General features: G+C 41.0%; 1 protein-coding gene across 1 annotated transcript; it reads left to right on the plus strand.

Annotated features, from left to right (window-relative positions):
- The first annotated feature begins 1,212 nt into the window (after positions 1 to 1,212).
- Positions 1,213 to 12,514, plus strand: LOC110974566 (uncharacterized). The gene is made up of 7 exons (XM_022226304.2): positions 1,213 to 3,115; positions 5,186 to 5,250; positions 6,075 to 6,294; positions 6,490 to 6,632; positions 7,313 to 7,487; positions 10,414 to 10,460; positions 10,691 to 12,514. Exons 1-7 carry the CDS (start codon positions 2,985 to 2,987, stop codon positions 11,731 to 11,733), a joined length of 1,824 nt encoding a protein of 607 aa, XP_022081996.2. The 5' UTR covers positions 1,213 to 2,984; the 3' UTR covers positions 11,734 to 12,514.
- Positions 12,515 to 14,914: the final 2,400 nt, after the last annotated feature.

Consider the following 14,914-nt stretch of genomic DNA (forward strand, 5'->3'; position numbering starts at 1 on the left):
TCAAGCACCAGTGATCTGTGCTGTTTGAAAAAAGTTAGGACCAGATACATTTTGGGAAATTTGGATAAGTTAGACTTATTATGACTCCGACAGAACATGGGAAAGGCAGATTGTCGGGCTGGGGAGGCCTGTCCTCCATTCAAAACCATTATTGGTCCAGACATATATATTAAACTATGCATATGTATATACACGCACTAATCTTTATGTCCATGCCTGTCACGTTGTAATTTGACACTTTAATCTAAACTCAAATGTAAGTGTAGCTTATTCTTCATGATGTCTTTATTCTGTTGATATGCTGAACTACGTCCATTGCTGGCTAACAGAATTTTGAGTGTAGCGTTAACGACCGGTATCTACTTGCGCTTGATTGATTTTTTTTTCTTAATTACAATCGCTTGTTTCACTTAATCTGCAGTGTATTTCCTCGTTTTGTTTCATATTTCGGGGAGTGCTGAAAAGGAAAGAAGGGAAACGAAACTACGTCATGCAAGCCGACAGTCGGTTGATTGATTCATAGAAAGTTTGTAGGTTACAAACAGATGAGTTGTGGCGGAGGGAGAGGCAAGAGGGCGGGGCGATGGGGGATCTTCCAAAAGAGAACAGTAAATTGTATTCACTGTCTTGTAGATAAATGCATCTTGATTAAATGTGGTTCCTAAATCATTTTAAAGTCTTAATTCCCCAAAGGAACTTGAATTTGGTTGTATCCTACAGAGTTGGGAGATTCCATGTGCCTCCCCCCATCGCCCGCCCTCTGTCTAAATTCGATAGCCATTTATTGAAATGACATCACTAGCTGTAAGCCGTCAGTAGCGTGCAGTTAGTGATTACCTACCAATCTAACCGATACACAGGTGAGTGTTTTGTGAGAACGGACGGGCATTCCAATTGCGTTACCATGGTATTTATTCCTGTCTGTCAAATATAGACAAAATTCAGACTAGAATACGTGGGTACTTTACCCACTTACACAGCCTTTTTTTCTTCCTTTTCTGCTAAAACTAGATGGAACCCTTGCCATGACCCATTCTTTCCCCTGATTTCCTCGTGCTTGTTTTGATTTTATGGTTTATGGGACACAAAGGCTTGGCTATACCATCCCCCCCTCGCCCACTTAGGCTTACATAGGTGCGACACAAAAGTTAAAAGTCACATCCATCCGTCCGCTACTTTAACAGGAGCGGCCGCTTTTGAACAAGAGTCAACAAAAATACCATTATCCTTTCCATCAAAAACAGAGTTTTAAAGGGGCAAAGGATACAGCGTGGTAGTAAAAGGTCACGGTGCCAGCTTCCGGAACCCGCGCGGGGTCTGACTATGGGAATTATAGGTTTGTCCTATCACTTTGGATGATTTTTGGCATAATAATTCCTAAACTGAAACCACCCTATGGTACACCGATGTCGGCGTTTTAACCTTGTGTCTCTCCATTTTAAAAAAAGTTACCTGGAAATTGGAGAAAAAAAAATTGAAATTAATTAACGACCTTTGCTTCCGGCACTGCTGTTCCTATGTCCTCTTGTTTATGCACGTTTGTTTTGCTTCATGAGCTTACGTGAAAACGATGTACACTTAAGAAAGGGTGAAAACTGCCACCAAATATGGGCTGTGTTAACCCAACTTTGGGTTGAGAATTACTCTCTGTTTTATTTTCACCTGCAAAATTAATGGATGTTAACCTTGCTTGGCTAATTGATTATTTAATTAATTTAATTAAAACAAAACAGAAATTAATTCAATCACCCAAATTTGGTTGAAACAACCTAAACTATGGTAGTTGCAGTTTTCATTCTCGCTTGGGTTAAATTTAACCCAGGCAATATTTTGGTGTATAACTTCGCAAAGATTTATCTAACAGCAGTCAATGGGTTCTAGATTCAAGTCTAGTTGACCTGACATCGTTCTTGTCGTCAGCAGTGGTTAGATTTAAATTCAGAATCTGTTGTACACACAGATGATATTCCTTTACATTTATTTCCTTATAATTGTAAATGATTAAAATATTTTGATTTGTATTTATTTTAGCTTAAATCGAAAGACTATCACACAAGCTAAATTTGTAACTATCTACGTAGGCCTAAGAGACCACCGAGTTGTACTGGTCTTTATGTAGTTTAGATTTTCGGCAGTGAGAGGTCACATTTTGGCATGCAGGATATTTCTCTTTCAGGCCAGTTCATTTTAAAGTTTTTTAATAAGTCAATATGCTGGCAAATATTTTACAAAGGCCTTTTCCCGAGGTGAACATTTTAATGAGTAAAAAACGGGAAAATGACTAGTTTAAAAAGGTTGCACGTTATCCAAGGGTCCGGAAGCACGTCACTGGGGTCAACTCTCAGGCTCTTGGGAGGTCCACTGCAGCAAAGTAAGGATGCAAAATGATCTGATCAGCTAACAGATTGTTGTCATTGAAGTCGTCAGTTTGGTTGTTCTCTTTGTGTGTTTGTCTGTAATTTGGTATCTTACAGCGACTGATACATGTTCTGGGCCGAATTCTTTACCTATTTATTTATAAATTTGCCTTTATTCGCAGAACATTTGACCCCTGCCAGCTGATTATCGATACAGTAATAAATTGTGAGCTCCCCATCATTTGTCTGGCTTGACCTGCCCATGTTTGAAAGGAATTTCCATCATATGGTAGATCGGAAAGACAACCGTTTCCTATAGCATGGCAGGAAATATCTCATGACATATCACAGAATAACTCATCGAAAAATACAGCTACACACACATGACAATGAATAATTACCACATGATCTGAGTGACTCGAAAAAACCCTAACCACCTGAGAATATACATAAAGTATGACAAACAATCTCGAAAATTGAAAATTCTCTTGTCAAGGAAATTCCATAACTGTTATTGCTGTGTTGTCAATCCAACTTTTCCTGACGGATCTTCAGTTTGTTCAAAACAAGGGGGCAATTTGGAACTTTTCATTTTCTACCAGCACCAGGACTCGTGTGTTGGTAGTCATGTCCATTGTGTGGAAGGTTCTTTTGGTTGTTTGTATGACACAAGTTGTAGGTTGCACTCCGACAAGCAAGCGAAGGAGACGAGGCGCTGATGAATGGGTTGCGGCTGTCCGGGATAATATCTGTCCGTGGTAAGTATGAGCGTCTGCTGAAGAGTGGTGTTACTTTGGTGTAATTTTATGTTCGATTAGAAGTTCTTCTCTTGCTTTTCCGAAGTTTTTAAACGTGTGGTTTGGCATTAATTGTTCATAACGTGATCACGGATTAAATACGTAGCCAAGTCATTCTTCCCCATTTTTTTAAATATGCTTTTAGTTTTTTGAGGGGGGGAATGCACATTTACCGACAGACAGTTGTAATTTTAAATGTTACAAAATTGTGTTTTTATGTTTCTGGGGCCAAATTCTGAAGAAAAAAAAGAAAAAGAAAACAGCAACGTGTTGCAAAGACCGAAAGGTCCTTTGCGTGTGAAATATTAAAAGTCCACATCAGGGTCATTTTCAGCTACCGGAAATCCAGCCTATCATATTATAAAAAGGAACTTCCAACGAAACTTACAGATTTTGTTAGAACTCCACCCTTTGCATGTTCAGTGTTTTCCGATTTGCTGCTTACGTAAAAACGAAATTGTACGGCGTTGCAAAGATTTTACTATACCTGCACTAGATGGGTTCTAGATCCAATCGAGTTAACCTGACGCAGTTCTTGTCTTCAAAGGTTAAATTAAACATCAGAATATTTCGTACAAGCAGATCATTGCTTTCAGTTTATTTCCTTATAAATTAAAACAACCCTTAATATTTTTGATCTGTTTTATTTTAAATATAAAAAAACGCTCATGAACATAACCTAGGAACTATATTGCCAGAAGTGAAAGGCAATTAATGAAATTCGTTTTTAACCCATTTCTAGACGATTTTTTCCGCAATACTACTTTATTGAAGACAGAGACAAAATTCCAGCATGAGGGCTTCATTGATTGTTTCAGTTGGAAATCATTCTTCCAAAGTTTATAGAACGTGATGGGACATCCTCGTGTAAAATCCCGATAGGCAGACCGCGTCAGGGTTTCGGAAGCTTCAAGCTTCCGTGACCTTCACTTTCAGGCTCTATTGTTAGGAAAAAAGCGTTACGTCATGCTTTAATTTTGGCCAAGCAGTATGAGATGATTAGGTCGTTTTAAATTAAAGCCAAAACTTTATAGGTGCACTGAACCAATTCAAGCTCCATTGAAAATAGTGTAAAATCAACCAAGTTTGGAGCCCCATGGCAGGCAACTGAAGTCCCTGAGGCCTCTCAAACAAAAATCAATGTGTTGTTTGGTCCTTCAGGTTTCATTTGATTTTCAATTTTTAGTAGGTTAACCAATTTTTTAATTATCCGCCCAAAACAAGCTCACCCCCAAAAAAGTGAATGTTGCCAAGCCCTCCCAGCGGCCATTTTTCAAATGACATCCCTCACCTTCCTCGGGCTCTTCTGACTAATTTTCAATCCCATTTTTGTCGGCTTTGCCCCCAGATGGGTGCCCCTGAATCTACAGAGATGATCCTGGGCCATATTGACACAATCCTACCATTTCTTGGCCCAAACAGACCCCTCTTTTTGAAACAATCTCTGGGGGTACTTTTTGTGCGCCTCGGCCTGGCGGAGAATTTTCCTTGAATTGGGACACTGCACCCTTATAGGCCTCTTTAACACCCAAATTTGCAAAACCTCTGTGCACAAAGGAGAACAGCAGTGTAGCCCAGGGAGAGGATCCCCCACATAGGCCTACCGTATAACAAGTGCCTTTTCCCCCAAGGGCCTGATTTTGTTTTTCTCGAACGAGTGGCCTGCGCGAAATTAATGTTATGCGCGATGTCAGGAAATGTTCTGTCGTGATGAGTCCTCGTTAAACCGACAATGACCGGTTTGAAGAGGGACGCCAAAATAATTGATGAACAGCGTTACTCCTGCATTTCGATTTTACGGAGGTCGGGCGACTGGTAATAAACCTAAGTGCAATATTCCACACCCCGCCCCCAAATCAAAATGACCGTGCTACGCCAAAGAGGACCGCGTCAAGTTGCATGGCCAACGCTAACGCTCTTATTTGCTACCCCAGAAAAATTTCCTAGCAATAATGGATTTTGATTTAGGCACTTATCAAAATTAAACGAATTGATGTTTCCACTTTATTCTTTAACATTTGTCCCTTTCAGGGCCTTGTGCAAATTCGTTTGCAATGGAGGGACAACCTGCGACTTAGTCCCACCAGACTTCGAAGGTACCTTTTTACAAACTAAACGATTTGTATACAATTGTCCTTGACACTGCCAATAATAATCATCTGATACAAAGTTAAACCTCACCTTCTGATGAAATTTGGATCTTAAAAGGTGCTGGATGCCCCGGCACGTTGAATACCTCAAGAAATCGATGTACATGTATAACATCTTCAAGAATCCTAAGTTTTAGAAATAGGCGGCGAAACTATTTTTGTGAGAACCTCAACATGTGGTTCGTTTGAAGGCTTCGGCTGAAAAAGGTTTTTGGACATACTTTTTGTGCAAATTGGTTCTCTTCTGCGACGTGTGAAAACAATTTAGGGTACTTGAACTGAAAATAGCACCCCTCTGAACATCTAACGTTTTCCATGCTTTTCCGGACATCTATATGAGAATCACAGCCATGAGTGGAAATGTCAGCTACAAGTGTTCCTCAATGTTTCTTCCCTTCTTAAGCTGAAATTGTCAGTCGTAACCTATTTAACAAATAATACTGAATAAGATTCTTGGAACATGATAAAAATAGTCCATTGTTGAATGATCATAATAGATGCAGATGCCGGGGCATATAAACCGACTAGTGTAGCATTGCATTAAACTCTGTGCACTTAAAGATAAAAAAATCATATGCAAATTCTGATTGATTTTATTCAGTGAACTATGACATTATGAAGGACTCTCAAACAACTTTGAGCAAATTGAATAATAATCATTTTCCATTCACTTAGAGGAAATTTCTGGTGCTGATTTCCTTACTACGATTAACTTCTAGATTCCAGGCGGTGTGTGACAATGCTATGTGCATTTCTTTTTACTGTGCAAGGTAGTGGACCGCTTTCCCGATCCCGCATGTGCTATGCATACATACAGCCAGGTGAGAGAGCTGCACGTGAGAATTCCTGCATAGAAGGACCAAAGGAGGACTTGTGTGCCTGTATTACTGATACCTCCCCGCGCAGATTACAAATAGGTTATGGACGAAATGAACGAGACCGAGGAAAGCCAGGCGACGATGATATCGACAATCTATGTAGATCTATTGGGTGAGTTTTTCTCATGTAATCTAACCGAAGAAAACCAGATAACAAATAAAGCAGGGAATAAGGGGCGACGATCAAGAGAACGAGCTTTTAATTCTGCCATTTGGGCCTTACTGAAACCTTTTGCATAAGCATAAAATGACAGGAACCAAAATTGAATGTAATTTGAAACTTGTTGCCTTGTCTGCGTATCTCCAGGTCAAGCTATGCATGTCCCGCGTCAACACAGACAGACTCGACAGCACCTACGACCACGACGTCCACAACGACGACCGAGTCTCCAGCAACAAGTAGATCACCCGCCAATGTCCCAGACAGCACAACAGACATAGCCACAGCAGGTAGGACTATGACACGGACACCGTCGACAAGGACAGGGTCAGCCCCACTGCTCAAGTGATTGACTACTCCTCTCCTAACGTCCCACTGATTGATGGAAGTAACTGAGAAACAGTGGCTTAGCAAGGAGAGAATCGATCCACCCCGCTATCGGTCTGGTTCAATTCTAATCAATGAAGAACGAATTCAAATTGGAATTTGGGACCAAACAATTTGAAACTAGATTGTAGATTTGTTACTCGGTATCCATCAGTCCAGCACGACAAAAAACTCCTTCATGATTTACCGACTAAAAACACAGACAACAAAAACTCTTCCATCTACAAACTTTTTGCTAATGAAATTGACTTAAGACCTGTATCAAAAACAAAAAAACGTTGAATTTTGTTCCAACATAAAAACACCATTGAAAAAAATACTTCAACCGAATTGCCGTTCAAATCGCCACGTGGCAAGCATCGTTTTTTGATGTGTGTGGAAAGATTTTAGACACCTTTGGAAGATGAAATTTGCATTGTTTTGTCCAAGCATTTTCCTCATTTTTTTATTTTATATTTACTGAATTATTTGACCTCATTTTAGAGTGTGGACGTTTTATTCTACCCGTTAATTCCAAGTTTCACGATGGTTTACTGAGTTTGCCTTTTTTATTCTAAGTCTTCTTGCATTGTTTCTTATGCAGCAGTGAACACACGCCCAGGGTCAATGTCATCCGATGAGGGCGCTCCGCTCTACATTCAATATTGGCTCCCTGCAATACTTGGAATGATCTTAGTTATCCTGCTGGTGGCGCTGTTCAGGCGAAGGCAGCGTTCCAAAAAAGCCCCTTCCCAAGTGAACCCGATGGCCCGCACAGGGTATGTTTATGTGATCACATCTCACACCTTTTGATGCTTCCACCTATAGCCGAAGCATCCCTTCATCGATTAAAAAGGACTGCGCTGGTTGGGAGCGTTCATTTTGTTGGTAGCGATGCGACTGCAACGGTTGCGTTTTATAGTCGTCTGTGAAGCAGCGATGCGCAGTTACTGCTATTGATCTGTATCACTTGGGCCGTTTTCCAATACTCAACTTCGGCTCCGTCTCAGGCTTCTCCTGTTTTTTAACTAGCTGACTTTGAAGCTGTAAGCGCAGTAATTAGTCTAATAATGCCACAAAACATCAAATAAGATGCAAGAGAGCCAGAAATTACAGTAATCCAATTTAATTTAAACGCTTAAGGCCCACAAGCGGGGTTAGTTTTGGGAACGAAGCCTGGGACACAGCCCAAGTCGAGTATTGGAAAAAGGCCTTGTTACTAATGTTTAGGAAAAAGCGCCCTTTTTTCAAGATGTATTTGTGCGTTGGGGAGATGTTAATTATGTATATAACGGTTTTTGCCCTTACCCAACGTATATTAATAAGCACTGTATGCTCAGTGCTTTGTCCGAGAGCTTGCGAAAAAACCTCACAAGCTTACTCGGGTGGGACTCGAACCCACGACCTCCTGCTTACTAGTGCAGATGTCTTAACCACTCGACCACCGAGCTTGCCGGGGTTGGCTGGCTGGTCCGAGTCAAAATAGTTCGCGGTAACCGCTGCTTCAAAATAGTTCGCGGTACCTGCTGCTTCAATTGACTCGGACCAGCAAGAATTCCCTCACAGAAAACTGTGCTTTGCAACGATTCGCTTCAATTAGGCCTACTTGTATCAAGACTAAATCAAAACATCTAGAGAGAATAGGACTGGACACCGATCAATGCAGTAAGTAATATTACATATGATCAAATATTTTCAAGAATATCCTACTATAGCCTGCCCAGACTGCAATAGGATCAAAAGAAGAGAGAGCAGTAAACTATGTAACAATCATAGCCTGCCCAGACTGCAATAGGATCAAAAGAAGAGAGAGCAGTAAACTGTCTAACAATCATAGCCTGCCCAGACTGCAATAGGATCAAAAGAAGAGAGAGCAGTAAACTATGTAACAATCATAGCCTGCCCAGACTGCAATAGGATCAAAAGAAGAGAGAGCAGTAAACTGTCTAACAATCATAGCCTGCCCAGACTGCAATAGGATCAAAAGAAGAGAGAGCAGTAAACTATGTAACAATCATAGCCTGCCCAGACTGCAATAGGATCAAAAGAAGAGAGAGCAGTAAACTATGTAACAATCATAGCCTGCCCAGACTGCAATAGGATCAAAAGAAGAGAGAGCAGTAAACTGTCTAACAATCATAGCCTGCCCAGACTGCAATAGGATCAAAAGAAGAGAGAGCAGTAAACTGTCTAACAATCATAGCCTGCCCAGACTGCAATAGGATCAAAAGAAGAGAGAGCAGTAAACTATGTAACAATCATAGCCTGCCCAGACTGCAATAGGATCAAAAGAAGAGAGAGCAGTAAACTGTCTAACAATCATAGCCTGCCCAGACTGCAATAGGATCAAAAGAAGAGAGAGCAGTAAACTATGTAACAATCATAGCCTGCCCAGACTGCAATAGGATCAAAAGAAGAGAGAGCAGTAAACTGTCTAACAATCATAGCCTGCCCAGACTGCAATAGGATCAAAAGAAGAGAGAGAAGTAAACTATGTAACAATCACAGCCTGCCCAGACTGCAATAGGATCAAAAGAAGAGAGAGCAGTAAACTGTGTAACAATCATAGCCTGCCCAGACTCCAATAGGATCAAAAGAAGAGAGAGCAGTAAACTATGTAACAATCATAGCCTGCCCAGACTGCAATAGGATCAAAAGAAGAGAGAGCAGTATACTGTCTAACAATCATGTGAAACAACGCAACAAACATGAGTAAGAAGTCCATATTAGGGTCAGTTTCAGCTACAAGAAACCTAACCAATCGAATATAAGGGAAACAACCAAATAAACTTATATATTTTGTGTGAACTCCACCAAATGCATGTTAAGCGTTTTCTAATAGGTTGTGGAAAATTTAAAAAAAGCCTACGCGAGTGAGTATCGAATCCAGGACCACCTGTTTCCAGTGAAGACTTAACCATTCAACCAAGCATGTACAGGTCAGATGACATGTAGATGATCCGATCAGCGGTGACTCTTTGTCTATACGCAAACAGTTGTCGTATACATGTAATAAAGTCAACCGAGCCCAAGGGGGAGTTGTCATTCAAAGAAGCAGTTCTTGGAAAACTATGTAATCAGAAGGAAAAAACGAAAGAGGGAACTACGTTATTCTGCCCACCCCCCATAAAAGCGCGTAAGAAGCCCTAAAATTTAGCCCCAACCCTCAGAGAGGACACAAAAAATTACATGAGGAAACATAAGCATCCCCCCCAAAAAATATCCCGCAAAATTTGGTTGTTAATCCACCTCGACCAAGACTTGTTCTGTCCAACAGATTGGTTTCATCTGAATAATCCATTCCGAGGGATACCGAACATACCTCAATATGCCGATTTTTAGAGCAGGAAGTTATTGGTATTTTTTAAAGAAAGAACTCCGCGTGAAGAACATGTTTTTCATGGATTCTGTCCATCGTCTACGTAAACCACGGAACAGGGCACAAGCTGCAAGCCACCACGATTGAATTGTTGGCAATCTCCACGTCATTGCAAATTACTATGAGAGAGGTTCAGCGTTTACCACTTGATTTGATGACCAGATAGATGTATAAAAAAGAACGTCAACCTGATCGGATGAACTGACAAGAAAAGGGTCCTCAGAAACAGTGTTGTCACCCGTTAAGTTTAAGATTTCTTTGCAATTGTATGATTATGGTTAAGAATTTACTTTTCAATATTTCTTCATTTCCTATTTTCACGGCAGAGGGCTTAAAGTAAACAGTCACATCTCCCTTCATCGGAAGTCCTCCGGTAAGAAAGTAAACCCTCCCTTTTAATTTGAGCTCTGGTCGCTTTTTTCGAAGAGTAATAGAAGCGAAATGTTCGCAGACTGATTTTTGGTTGGTGACAAAAATTGGCAATGAAACGAATTTGCAAAAGTCACAACATGAGGTGAAATTCGATGTAAAACCTACAAAATTTTGAAGTAGCCTCCGTCAAAAGCGCTAATGACATTTATCTATCCTTTTTTGCACTGACAGAGATGATGAGCATCACTGGTAGTGATGTTGTGACTTTTGGCGCCAGACCGAGAACTTCGCCCGTCATGTCCGCTGATGGTGCGAGTCCAGACAAAAGCGATAGCGGTTATGAGTGCCCTGATCCTGTTGCAGCGACGCCACATCTGTGCAATGTGGACTCGGAAACCACGACCAGTAACAGTCAGCAACCGTCTTCTGAATACCTGGATCTTAATAACGATACTTCAGACCAGTCCAAAACTGACATACGTGACTACACCACTGTTTCCAATGTCCCTGTTGACCTGGATTTGACTCCCAAGTCTCACAGCACAAAAAGTATGGTTAAAAAGATTAATCATGGCGCTCCACTGGATCACCCAGCACCATCCGATGACGATCCGAATATTGCTGGTTATGATGATGTTGTAGTTGAAAAGAATTTCAAAAAGCTGGCTGTTGATGCAGGGCAAGATCGGTCCTATGTGAACCAAAGAAACTTTGCGAAGCATCGAATTCTGGTAAACACTATACCAGTTCCGAAACGGAACGATGGTAAAGCCGGGGCAAAAGGCTCAATGCCAGAAAAAGGTCAGGAATCTCTGGATTGGGTCAAGCCTGCAGTCTCTACGAAAGATGCATACGACTATGCAGAGATTTCATCGTATCCCAGTCCAGAATCGGTACAAGCCAACAAGGGCCAGGAATCTCAAGGCCTGGTCAAAGTTGACCGAGATCCTCCAATCCCTACCGAGTACGTCTACGACTATGCAGAGATTCCATCTGATCCTCATCGCTGTATAACATCAGCATCACAGCGAGACGAGAAACCTTTGGGTCAGGTCAATCTTGACAGGGATCCCCTGGGCTCCACTGACAATGACTGCGACTATGAGGTTCCCTCGGCTTCTCATCGGACTCCCTGTACTTCTTCGCTAGCGTGTGCTGAGAGCATCGCACAGGGAAAAGTCCAGTTGAATGACGGGGGTTATCAGGCTTTGGACCCGCTTGGACTTGAAAAAGCAAATACGTACACACCACTGATTCTGGAAAGTAACCCATGATAAAGCTGTTATCGAGTGTGCGGAAAAAACTGACACTCGGGAAATGGAAGATCTTTCTTTGTTTTGAATGCATTTGCCAAGTAAGAATGATGATACAAATTAAGTTTTTCAGTTTTTCCACAAAATTGTTAAAGTTTGTCAGTAAATAAGACATTGACTTTTTCAGAAATATTTACAGTGTTTTGAAATTCATTATTTGTACAATAACAGGCTGTCATTTTACAATAAATTAAAAAAAAATCCGAGACCTGTGATCAACATTTCGTTCGTTTCAAACTTAGCAGTCACTCTAAACCAGTCCCCGTAACAAGACTGATTAAGCTCGAGGCGAGATATGATTATCATTTAATGCGAGATTATTTTTAAAAGTACGTGTAATTTGTTGATATGCCCGTTTACAAACTTTTTTTTGTGGACATAATTATTCTAATATGTTTCAAAGCAGGTCCCATTATCATGCGTTCTAGATCACCCTGTGTGTTATTTGTTTATGATGTTCAGCCGAAATGTAAAATATCTTACTACTTCGCAAACGCTTCAGTACTCATTTACTCCCACAGAAATGCTTTGCTTTGTGAAAATAAAGCTCCACAATACACATAATACTAGGCATTATTATGTATTGACCTCCCAAATGCCTATGCGTGTTTGCTTACGGGAGATGACTCCATAATAGTTGGAATTTTAATAATTCATCCGAAGATTTTTGGGCAATAAATAATCAAGAGTATGAATGTGTTTCGTTTGTGCAAATGTTCATTTCTGATGAAAATCACAGCATTGTTGACATTCTGGTAGACTTGTGGTACACTAAGAACAAAAGTAAGTCTTGAAGCTTTTTATGGTGAAGCTTAGTAAGTTGGTTCGAGAGGTTTGCCCCCTGCAAGGATGTCTCTTTTTGAGCATGTGTGGTTCTGAAAAGAACTGGAGGGGGCTCAACGTCTCCGACAGCATCCTCTGTCCGTTGTCAGGAGACTGCAAAGGTTCCAATGATGAAGCTGCGTATATTGTGTCTGGAGGCAGTTGAGGTGTGAAGAGGATGCTAACTCAGGATCCAACCAAAAGCACTTGGGCAGAACATGGGGTGCTAGCAGATCAATGAGATGTGTCTGTGAAGGAGGAGAGCGTGGGGAAGATTGCCCAAGGAGACCCATGGACTGGGATGTGAGGATGGGAAGCCAGATAATGCTGATGTTGAAACCGATGTCTTAAGGTATCGAGTCATGTTTGAGGATTTCGATGGCTTCTCTGATGGGGCGAGGATACCAGTGTTTTCAATGCTGGTGAAGAGTTTAGCTTCGCTCCAGTCAATCTGTGATGACGGCAGGCTTGTCGCCCTCTTTCCTGAAATGGGCTCTCGATGGGTTCATTGAGTCTAGCAATCTATCCCTGCCAGTCTCGCCCAAGTACACTTTGCCGCATTGGCAGTAGTCTTGGGCCAAGACGGCAGAACTCGATTACGGACTCGATCCTCTCGTGATTTCATTTCACCAATCGACAGCTCGTTCTTGGGAATCTCCTGCAAACTGTTTAATTTTTTCTTTAGTTTTCCTCTGGATTTCCGGAGGAACCAATCAGCGCCCGGGAAATTCCAGTTCACTTATGTTTCACCCCCATTCAACATGTGGAAATTAACGACTTCGACCGTCTGCGGCGGTTACTTGACCGGACCCTCGTGAATCATACGGAAATGTCCCTAGCAATTTGCCAATCCTCTGTTGAGCCTGCTCGTTTTGAAGACTTCGTTTGCACAAAGTTAACGAACGATCACATTGAAACCTTTTGTATGTGCTATAGAAGGCTTAAAACGAATAAAACACTATAGAATCATGAAACAAAATGCTACATAAATATGAAATTTAGCCTCAAAGTGGTTGCTAAGATGATAAATTATTTCCGTTTTCAATCGATCACTTGGTCTTTTTTCCACTAAATTTGTCAATTTTAGAAGTTTCCCCAGATCAGTGAGATAGTGCATACGACAGGCCAGAATCTCGACTACACAATACAATCAGTTCTATGTAGCTGATTTTTTTGTTCGACTTTCATGAGTTATATTTGATACTTCTGCGCAGTGCGATCTATACGTGTTCTACACGCACAAACTCAATCCAGCCACATACCGTGCACGGTACACTGCGGCCTGTATGAATTCCTTTGCTGTGACACAGGGACAGATGGGGGCGGGAATACGTTTCTGAGGTTTTTAACACGTTACGCAGCATTTACCACAAGGAAATGTTGCGCTTAAAATAACAGTGACTATTTACTGCTGTTGATTCAGTTTTAATGCATCAAAGGTGTATGCGTAAGGCAAATTTTGTACCATTGTACAATGACTCAATCTCAAAGATAATGAAACAGCCTTTCGTTGAAGTAACGGTTTAGATTTATGGGCAATTCAAAACAAAGAGTGCCCGGTAAGTTGTCGTGGGGCTTGTTTCTATTCGTTTTCATCGTTGGCAGACTCTCGTAAATGATGAATATTTATACGCGTAATTCGTGCCCATTCCCGTCATTTCACAATTACATTTAATCTAAACTCAAATGTACTTTTTGTAATAACTTTGCCTGTGCTGCTAAAAGGAACCATGCCCATTTGTTGGACAACAGAATTATGGCCCAAGTATCCAAAACTGTTCATATATTTACTCTTCCCCTAACTCGGTCAAGTTTAAGTAGGTAAGGCTAATTATGCATTTATCAGCTATCTCTAGTTGTAAAAACAAGACGGTTGAGAAAACCGACAACAGTTTAACTCAAAGCGTGCAGGTATTGTATAGTCTGGTGCTATAGCGCAATACTGGTAAGAGCTATGAGTGAGTTGGCACATTTCTTTATGTATGTTAACTAAAAAATTGAGGTAAATCTTCTTTGGTCTTATTTTTAGTGCAGCGTCAATGAACTTTAACTACTTTACACCTGATTGATAGATACTGCAATTACTGGAATTGTTTATTAAACTCAGTCTGCAATTTATTTCCTCGTTTATCAGGAAATGTTGAAAAGGAAATGAAACTACGTCAAGCAAACCAACAATCTGTTAATTGATTAAGAGAATGTTTAAAAGTGCGCAAAACATATGAGTTGTGGCGGAGGGAGAGGCGAGAGGGCGGGGCGATCCAGGGGGCGGGGTTTTTCCCACAGAGGATAATAAATTGTATTCACTGTCTTGTAGATA

The sequence above is a fragment of the Acanthaster planci genome, linkage group LG08 (assembly GCF_054643075.1).
Source record: "Acanthaster planci isolate LZ-2023a linkage group LG08, COTS_SCS, whole genome shotgun sequence".
NCBI lineage: Eukaryota > Metazoa > Echinodermata > Asteroidea > Valvatida > Acanthasteridae > Acanthaster > Acanthaster planci.